Raw genomic sequence first — 10,000 nt, 5'->3', positions numbered from 1 at the left:
TGTAGTAGGGATGCACTGAAGCTCTCCTCGTCGGAGATTAGCTTGCAGAGAGTAGCGGCTCAGCTAAGGTCTTTACTTTCCCTGCATTCACCCGAGAGTCCTGTATTAGTCTAGTGCTGCGTGAACTGCCCATTAAAACATTATTCCCTGTGTTGATATTACTGCCCCGCTGAAAGATTTACTGTCACAATAATTCGGTGCAAAACGCGTGTCAATATCTTAGAGTAATCAAATGCTTGAAAATGTTTTTGTTTTTTGTCATCAAGGGAACCAAGTGTTGCCTAATCAGGTTTGAAGTCGTTTTAGATGCACTGTGTTCTTTTGTTTGTTTTTGTACAAACCCCAACTCCGATGAAGTTGGGACGTTTGGTAAACAGTGAATAAAATCAAAATGCTATCATTTTCAAAACATTCAATCTATTCATTAGATGGAGAATAGTGAAAAGACAACATATTAAGTGTTAAAACCGAGAAAAAATATTGTTTTGGGGGACATATGTACTCATTTCTAATTTGATAAATCCAACACGTCTCAAAAGAGTTGGGACGGGGATCAGTGAAATTTAGTAAACATCCAAATAAGATAAAACAACAAAGAAGAACATTTCAAAATGAATTGTACTGACGGACAATATAGGTGTCCAGGTATAAGATCATCACAGAGAGGCTGAGTCACTCAGAATTAAAGATGCAAAGGGAATAATTACCATAGTTATTACATACATTTTTGAATTCCCTTTGATTTACCACGATTGAGTGTATATAAGACATATTTTTGTTAATAAAATCATTGTATAGGTTCATGACATCATGAAATATATATTGGCTATAGTCTCACTCTAATTCCTGGAGTGCTAGAGCTATTGAAAATTGACCATATTAAGAATGCTTAATGCATGAAAATGACACAGGGGTTTAACATTCTCCTAAGCACCTGAGCTCACTTGAAATAGACCCAGAAGACATGGGAAACTGTCCTTTGCTTACAGAAGTCAGCAGAAGTTGTAGAAGTCCATTCTTTTTGACAATAATAGAGCATTGCACATCCTGTGCTACAGTGAAAATGGACCATCCAACTTGTGTTAGTGCTAGCTTCAAAAGTCAGCCTCCATGATGGCATGCGGATGCAGTAGTGCATTAGTTAAGATGTTCTCACTCATCTGTAGAGTTAAATACAGTGCTGAATGGTATAAATGGGTTTTAAACAGCATGAAAAGCCACTCATGCATTATATTTTGAAGGGAGATCTTCGATTACTGCCACATAGTAAGGTCAAATTGCATTCTCTATATGTTTTAACAGTTTGGCTCCATCATAAGGACCAGCATGTGATAAAATGGTGGGTTTTTGGTCAAGACCTGTCACACTGTAAGCACTACAGAAAGGAAAACATTGCAAAACATGACAAGGAATACACCCACCATTTAAGCTGGTGAAATCATGTCCAAGATAGGAATTAACACTGTTTTTTATATAAAATCATCTCATCGGTTAATGTATTTAACTGTTAAGTGTTGTCTTTTGTTTTATTTTTAGTCTTCCTCGACATTTGCTGCCATTTATTGTCCCCGTCCCAACTCTTTTGAGACGTGTTGGATTTCTCAAATTAGAAATGAGTACATATGTCCCCCAAAACAATATTTTTTCTCGGTTTTAACACTTAATATGTTGTCTTTTCACTATTCTCCATCTAATGAATAGATTGAGTGTTTTGAAAATGATAGCATTTTGATTTTATTCACTGTTTACCAAACGTCCCAACTTCATCGGAGTTGGGGTTAGTATTACAATTTTGTCTTTACGTCCACACTTGTGATGGCTTATTTGCTGGTGACTGTTCCCTCAAAGGTCTGCAAGCAACACCACATCATAGTATTTAAATGTAATTCCTTCTTGTCTGTTATTGTTGTTATTTATATTGTAACAGCACATAGTCGTAAATTCTAGAGACATATTGAGTTGAGATATTCGCTTTCATAAGCATAAACTGACCTGGCTTATCCAGTTATGTTAGCGTGGTTCAAACTGTTTTGACGGAGCCTGGGAAGACTCCATTGCTCTCCATAGGAATGGCTTTAGAAGAGAACACAACTTGTGAAAACCCTTGATTGGAAGAGTGAATCTGTGAATCTATAGTTCTTAGTCAGGAACTGATTGGCACAAATGCAGTAAATATGAACAACAATAGTATATTCACTACACATATGACTGGTGCTCATTGAATAAATGTTTTCTTTTTGTAAAAATGTGTCAGGTGTGTTTTGTTTATATACTGTATATATGAAGAGTTCAGATGCAAAACCCCCTAAGTGCCATTTCAGAAAATAATCTTAATTCATGTTTATTTAATACAAAGTTATCAAAATTGCATATTTTTTTATTTTATTTATGCAATATAACTATTTAAATGTATTATCAAGTACATGAATGTAAACCAAACCAACAACGGGGTTCTCTAAAAATATAGAGGTGCTTCAGAAATGGAGTTAGGGGGTTTTGCATCTGAACTCTTCATATATTCAGTGATTGAAATGTGTCCCAGGAATATTACAAGAATAAATTAAAGCCGCAGTCTGTGTTGATGGGCCTCGCACCTATGGTGGGGGTGCATGGCACATTGTGTTGCTGTTTGCAATACTTGTCCAAATGGTATAAATGGGTGAATCGTATAGTTTTCATGAATGGTATGACGAATATTATACTGTATAATACTACTGTAGGCCACAAATTATATTCACTGGCTTAAAATAAAAATGCAGGGCTACTGTATACACAGACACATAAATGATACTCTATCCCTTGGCTTGACATTATGATTTATGAGTTCATATGAATGTAAGTTCAATTTCACTTATAGTTTTGCTTAATTTTACTTTTTTGTTTACTGTGTGTGTGTGTGTGTGCGTGCGCGCGCGCGTGCGTGTGTGTGTGTGTGTGTGTGTGTGTGTGTGTATGTGTGTGCGTGTGACATTTTGTCAAATGTAATAACATTACCATATGGTGAGGCTGTAGTGATTTTGAGTTACACCGTTAGGGGTGTTTTGAGAAGCATAGAGAAAGAGATTATGGACATAAGCCAAAGTGACAGAGAGAGAAAAGTATAGAAAGGGAGGTGTGTGTGCGTGCGTCCGTGCGTGCGTGCGTGTGTTCACATGTAGTGGTAATGTGTTTTCATGGCTATTCATCCATAAAGTGGATTGCCTCTAGCTATCTTTAGCTTCTACAGTTTTTCACATTTTATAATGGCTGAGTAAACACAAATGTACACTTACCACAGCTATATACGCATCCATACTGCAATCCTGTCCCACACACATTATGATGGCTATACTTAGTTCTTTTAATCAATGCTTTGGTCTTTCTTTGGGTTTCAGTAAACGCACACCGTTTGAGGTGCGTACGGCAGACAATTAGACTCAACTTGAAAAAGAAGGGTCGTCGCACACTCAGAACTTCATGCAGTTACATTTAATAAGGCCAACGTTTCGGCTTACGCCAAGATGACCCTGATGAAAGCGTAAGCCGAAACGTTGGTCTTATTAAATGTAACTGCATGAAGTTCTGAGTGTGCGACGACCATTCTTTTTCAAGTTGAATCAATGCTTTGGTAACACTGCATTCCCATACTGCTGAACACGGTACTTACATGTAGTCTTTGGCAACACTGTAACACTGTTAACAGTCACATATTTAAACTAGGTCTACCCTTTGAATTTGATTGGCAATGACTGAACAATAAAACATACTGTTTGCTGTGTGTATTTGTACTTTTCTTGAATGTTATGAGGAAGTGGAACGTGTGGCACTACATGTAGTTATGAATTGGTGTAATGGTGAATGTTTTTGGGTCTAATAATAATAATACACAAAGCAAGAGCTAGAGGACCTCACGTCTTTTATGCTTGGCCCTAATAAGAAGAAACAGTAGAAAACCAATAGGGTCCTGGTCCTATGTACCTTCGGTGCTCAGGCCCTAACATTACATGTAAAAATGCTACGCACCCTGGCTCCCCTCCCAGAGATTATACAGCACACAGCCCATTTCATTTATGCACATCTGTGGGATGTCAATATTCAAACACATGCCTGCAGTAGCTCTAGTCCATGGGCTAAGAGATGAAGTGAGGACGTGTGAGGACACATTTTACCAGCCAATAAGAAGAATGCTGATATCTGAATCATTTAGTGTCCTCAATATATAATTAATAATTTGTAGAATGAGTCCAATGAAACACCACCAGCTTTTTCTCTAATTCGTCCATTATCACAAAATACATGCATACAATTTTGACATACAGGTAGAATTGCATTTATTGATCATTTATTACCATTTATTAACAGCCATTTTGTCTTGATCTAAACAGTGCTCTAACATAGACATTTAACCAATTGATGCTGGATGCTGCTTAGCGTCACATGGATCCGGATGCCTGAAGCTGCATGGACACAGCAGGCTCATGAAATTTGATATTTTTTTATTAGAAATGAGCTGAATGAACAGCAATGCAAAATGAGTGTCCATGTTTTTAAATGCTTCGAATACTGATGTATTTAGGGTTTTTTTATGGGCTGATGGCACCTTTTCCCATTTAGCAGGCATTTTTTTGCAGGTGATTTAGGTATCAATGGGTTAAGTACATATTTTTCCTTTCCACAAATATTTGGCATCAGCAATCTATCTAATAGTTCCTTGTACAGTTGACCCCACCGTCATGATGTAATTGGACCCCATACATTCAGCTTGGTCACTGTTACAGTTAACAGAACGAGACGGCCTATAAAATCGGAATGCAGAATGTTTACTGAAATGGGTAATTCAGACCAATGTCCACTCCCTACTATTGCAGCTCCAAGCAAATGTCCATGTGCATTCAAAATGCTCATCTTTGCAGAGAGCACTAAGGACCACGCAAAACATCATGGCATGAATGATTGATTTGAATTAATGATTTTTACTCTCTGTAGAATGTGTGAAACTCTACCCAAAATTGAAGCAGTGTAGCCTGAAAATGTGAATTTGTGAAGCTCAAAGTACCCTGTACTGTATGTGTTGATGAGAGCATTTTACAAGCTGCTCCCATGGAGCATTGCTGCTCTCTGTGCCCTTGCCTTCAGAGTGCATTTCTTTGAGGATTTATACACAAAGTTGAGTATCTACATTATCGTAGACTTGGCCTCAGACATGAAAGAGGGGACCAACAACTGGGTTGCAGGGAAGCTATTGCTGTTAACAATGAAAAAAAAAACACTTTTAAACAAAAATGTCTGGTCGTCTTGCAGGCCTGGTGGGGTGGCGTCCGCGCCAATGTCTTATCCTGAGCGTTTCGCTCGGTGCGTAATTCTAAGAGCAGTATAATGAAAAGGAAGAAAGGAGTCGCACACTGGAGCTGAATGCAAAATCAAAAACTGTATTAAACAAAGCCGAAAAAAGTAAATAAAACCGACAGACAAGGGACAAACGTTTCGGGTCTAGCCCATCATCAGTGTTCCCAGTCTTGTAGGCCTAACATGGATTCAAGTATAACTACAGAAAGTCATTCTTCAAATTTGAACCGAAAAGGACAGTACAAATAGGACAGTTTGTATTGTGTTAAACACTCATACTTTAGTAGTTGCAACTGTTAGTCTATACAGCACACACATAGTCTTTTGAAACACCTATAAGCCTTTGCTGTTAGAAGGCCTTTCATGACATGTATTACACATGTATAACAACACCTTCTTTTACACAAGGGGGCAGGCAAGAGTCTAGCCATTATCTTAGTGATGATAGTTTCCCATTGTACAACTGAGCTATAGAATATATAGTTTGTATGTTTTGAGGAAGACACATGGAAGAATAGCACTGTTTTTGCACATTTGCTCTGTGTTCTTCCAGAGGTGTTTGTTCACATATTATAAGTTACACATTTTAAGAGATTACTTGGCTTGACATTATGATTTAAAATAAGTTACACATGTAACTGAGCTTTATTTAATGATTCAGTACATTTACGTACATACTTTCCACTTATGCAAGCATAATTATGTACAGCATCCCTTTAAATGCCATCTACTCATCATAGGCGTCTAAAATAGCCCTCCACTTACTACACGTCATTATAGCTATGCCATTTCAAAGTGAGCGGTTTCATCTGTGTTACCTTTCTGTGGTTTGCTTTTTTGTGGTCTACTGCAGTGCACATTCTATGCTGGAATGAACCCCAAGAAGAGGGTGCAAACAATAGGCTCTAATCAATCTCTGACATCCCCCAGAGAATGGGCTAAAGGATGGGTGGACTGCTGCCTCAGGGTGTGTGCCAGTGGAGCTTGGTGCTCTGGGAGTGGTGGTGCGCAGCGTGGTCATGTGGGGCGGGGTAGGTGGTGTGTGTGTGTGTGTGTGTGTGTGTGTGTGTGTGTGTGTGTGTGTGTGTGTGTGTGTGTGTGTGTGTGTGTGTGTGTGTGTGTGTGTGTGTGTGTGAGTGTGTGTGTGTGTGAGCGAGCGAGCGTGCGTGTGTTTGTTTGGGGGGTACTGAGAGTACTGCTCCTTCGTCATTATGGACAATGAGAAACCCTATATACCATTTCTGCTGCTGCCATCAGATCTGACCCTATGAAAGGCTTACAGGGAACCTTAAAAAAAGGAAATGGTACTTGATCGGATGGCCAATTAGCTTAAAATGAAGGAACAGCCAATTAGATATTAAATCAATGAGATTATTGTGTGTGTGTGTGTGTGTGTGTGTGTGTGTGTGTGTGTGTGTGTGTGTGTGTGTGTGTGTGTGTGTGTGTGTGTGTGTGTGTGTGTGTGTGTGTGTGTGTGTGTGTGGTCATTGGAGGTGTCTGTATGGTATTTCAAACAAACAGAAATATAATCTGAAACTGATTTGGCATATCGATCACCAGCGCTTACAATGCCATCGCAGGCTACACCACCAGCAGCAGAGCACATGCATTACTCGCAGCGGTAATGAGGAGCCAAGCACAGGGATAGGAGGGGCGGGTAGGGGGTGTTCAGTTTGGGCAGGGTGTTTTCGCTGTGTTGACCAATCAGGTCCAGTTTTTTTTTCCAAAGCAATGACCAGAGAAGTTGAGTGTGAAACAGCGTTCTGGCCAGTTTGAGTGTTATTGCGAGTCACAATGGATGCCATACCTTGTTGTTTAGTGTTACTCGGGCTATTTTTTGCCACGAGAATACAAGAATCTCATGGTAAGTGTTCCTTGTCAGCTTGCGATTGCATTTCTATGCGCGGGGTGGCATTTTCCAAGTTTAATTTACGCACATGCTTTTAGCATAAACAGGCTACTCTAAAGCGGTTTTCAAAGATGGCGCAGGTCAGGGGGAGCCGCGCCGTCAGGAATGTGTATTGTTAAGCGAAAATCCTGGCTAGATAACTGGACCACATTGAGGGAAGAGAATGAAAACTCTGTCTCGTACAGCCCCGTATGCGGCGGAATTCCGCTAGTGCTGGAACAAGAGAAATATTGCTGCCAATCATTCCCTGACCCTCTCTCTGATTTACGTTCCCACAGCAATAGCGTTACATGTTCAGCATACAATTCACTAAGGTGTACCCCAATGTCGGAAAAGGTTGTAATTCTTTTGCGCTGACAGGTCGCATGGGGTAGCCTAAATTGCCTACCGGCACCCTTCCGAAAGGCTACTGTGCAGAAATCAAAGATAGCGACTGGACTTTAGCTTACACTAACCACAGCATGTACCACTTGCTTGAAGCTGTTTGATGTTGACATGTGAGTTTAACTGTTTCCAGGAAGGATAACCATTTATGTGTTCCCCCTACCAAAAGAGGCTTCCTGGCGTAAACAAACCAGGAAACGTGGTGTCGGTTTCCTGTTTCATAACCTGTAAAGGAAATCTGCTACTTTGTTGCAAGTTCTTTTAAAACCATACATTTGCTGAGCCCACTCCCAGTTTTCACGCCACAAGGACTCGAATAGAATTGATTAACGTTAACACAAAGAAACAGACACCATTTGCCACTTTCTTGTGTGTGCCCAATAAACGTTTAAAATGCGTCATTTGGTCCGAATTTTGGAAACTGACTGGATGCGATGGGAGAGTGCTTGCATTATTTGACCAGCCAAGACCAGCCAGTGACCATGGAATGAGTAGCCTAATTGCATGTGCGCGGCGTTAGTCCTTGATGTGGGCTGCATGTTTGAATGCACTGTTGGAATGTTGCTAATGGAAGCCCCTCGTTCTCAGCGAGAATACAGGGTATGACAATAGATAGTTGCTATATGTTCACAATTAACCACCATTCATTGTTTATATAACATTAATATACATTGGCTCAAAAACACAAGACATTGGATTTATTTTTATCCAACAGCAAATGAGCATTGTATCCCAAAAAAGACGAGTGCCATGCAGTGACATTGGGCTGACGGTCGTACAGCTTTTATTAGTAATCGGCCATGGACACGCGCGGGTGTTCTCCATTCTACCGCTAATACGCACAGAACTACTGTTTGTTATTACATTGTCCCCACCCAACCTCAGAAGCTTTGTCTGTCCTGTCCTGTCCTGATCATAACCTAGTTCAGGTTTAGCCTGTTGGTCTTCCCATCCACACATCGAGGGTAGGCTATCTGAGGGACCGTCAGACAAAGAGGGCATGGTCATATAGATTCTCATTTCACACTTTGAGGCTTCACCACGTCTGCCTTCATGGTAATAAATGTGGTAATGCACCAAGCAAGCGAGTTTCTCTAGTATGATAAGTGCATGATTGTTTTTATCCGAGTGCAGAATGTAGTTTTACTTTTGTCTTCCTGGATTTGGTGTCGAGACTTCAGGCACTGATCTTGGAGAGGGGTAGCCCAAAGACTGAGAGCAGCAATCAGATGGTTACCAGTGCGAACATGGTTTAATTGTAACTGTCGATATGTCTGTCGTTTGTTTGCTTTTCTAAATATTAGTTTCATTTTTATATTATTATGTTGATGATAATTTAATGCCACATTTTATTGCCATCGGAATTCAGCGTCCTCGTGACTATTTTAATGAAACTTAGCCTACTTTTGATTTTCAAGTTGAAGTTGCTGCTGTCTGTTTTGCAATAGACATTGTTCATTATGAAATACTATAGCAATGGGGAGTTGTATTATACCAGCTATCATGTGAACTACTATTAGAACACTGAAGTAGCCTACTCCTGACTTTCTTGGCACATGTTGCAGGCGATGCTTATGTGGTTCCAAAAACTCATCAGTGGCCTTTCAGAGGGAAGTTGTAGGATGCAAATATGATACAGATGTTGAGTTGTGAGAGGCTGTGTTGTTAATGAATCATGTCTAGTAATTAAACGGATTAGCTGAATTTGTATAATTGAGCGACAGGATTTAAAAAAAAACATCCTTGACAGTGAATGCGGACATATCTTTCGTTCAATGCATGTTACTTCAGAACTAATTGATCACTGTTAATTTCATGCAGAATTTTGAAGCTGGCATATAATCTCCTGTCACTGATAAGTGAGTTGATATCCGGAACGGCATGGTCATATGTCTGTTCACATGAGTTGCACCGTCACTTTGGGATGGCCTAGCTGAGCTCTGTCCCACCCCAAACATCCTCTTCAGTTCCAGCTGTAAATATTTCATAGCTGTAATCGCCTGTTCTTTTATTCATGATGATGATAAGCATTTCATTATTGAGTCTGGTGCCAATGTGGTCTTGAATTCCACTGATGCACGAACCAGGTTGGCCACTGGTCATTATTTGGGGAGGGATGTTGTTGGTGAGGTGCTGTAGTAGGCCTGTATTTTTCTGTGGTGATAAAAAAGACCATTCTTCCAAGTCGTGACATGCTAAGGTCAGTAGTGGGTCAGTGTGAGATGACCTGTTGCCTGTTTGCTTAGAGCCCTTTATTGTGCCTATATCATGCTTGACATGACAAACATCTGGTGCAGAAAGTGACTTAGGGAGCAGGCAATGAGAATTAAATAACACAGTGAGCAGCGTGGATGTATGTATTACATTACATTATAGCAATGT

The 10,000-nt window shown here is 40.0% G+C and overlaps 2 protein-coding genes across 5 annotated transcripts in view; both read left to right on the top strand.

The window, feature by feature from the left end:
• Nucleotides 1-158, top strand: part of col15a1b (collagen, type XV, alpha 1b) — a 59,047-nt gene extending 58,889 nt beyond the window's left edge. For all 4 annotated transcript variants that reach the window (XM_063219114.1, XM_063219113.1, XM_063219112.1 and 1 more), the window contains one exon: nt 1-158. This exon is cut by the window's left edge and continues 815 nt beyond it. The gene's annotated coding sequence lies outside the window, so the exon portion shown is untranslated.
• Nucleotides 159-7,074: 6,916 nt separating this feature from the next.
• The window catches only part of tgfbr1a (transforming growth factor, beta receptor 1 a), a 35,549-nt gene continuing 32,623 nt past the window's right edge, over nt 7,075-10,000 (top strand). Inside the window, exon 1 of the mRNA XM_063219110.1 lies at nt 7,075-7,189. Within this exon, the coding sequence (XP_063075180.1) occupies nt 7,120-7,189 (70 nt within the window). The 5' untranslated portion in view covers nt 7,075-7,119. The remainder of the gene's footprint in view (nt 7,190-10,000) is intronic.

The sequence above is a fragment of the Engraulis encrasicolus genome, chromosome 16, assembly GCF_034702125.1.
Source record: "Engraulis encrasicolus isolate BLACKSEA-1 chromosome 16, IST_EnEncr_1.0, whole genome shotgun sequence".
Taxonomy (NCBI): domain Eukaryota; kingdom Metazoa; phylum Chordata; class Actinopteri; order Clupeiformes; family Engraulidae; genus Engraulis; species Engraulis encrasicolus.
The sequence above is the reverse complement of the archived record's forward strand: the minus strand, read 5'-3'. Positions and strand labels throughout refer to the sequence as shown.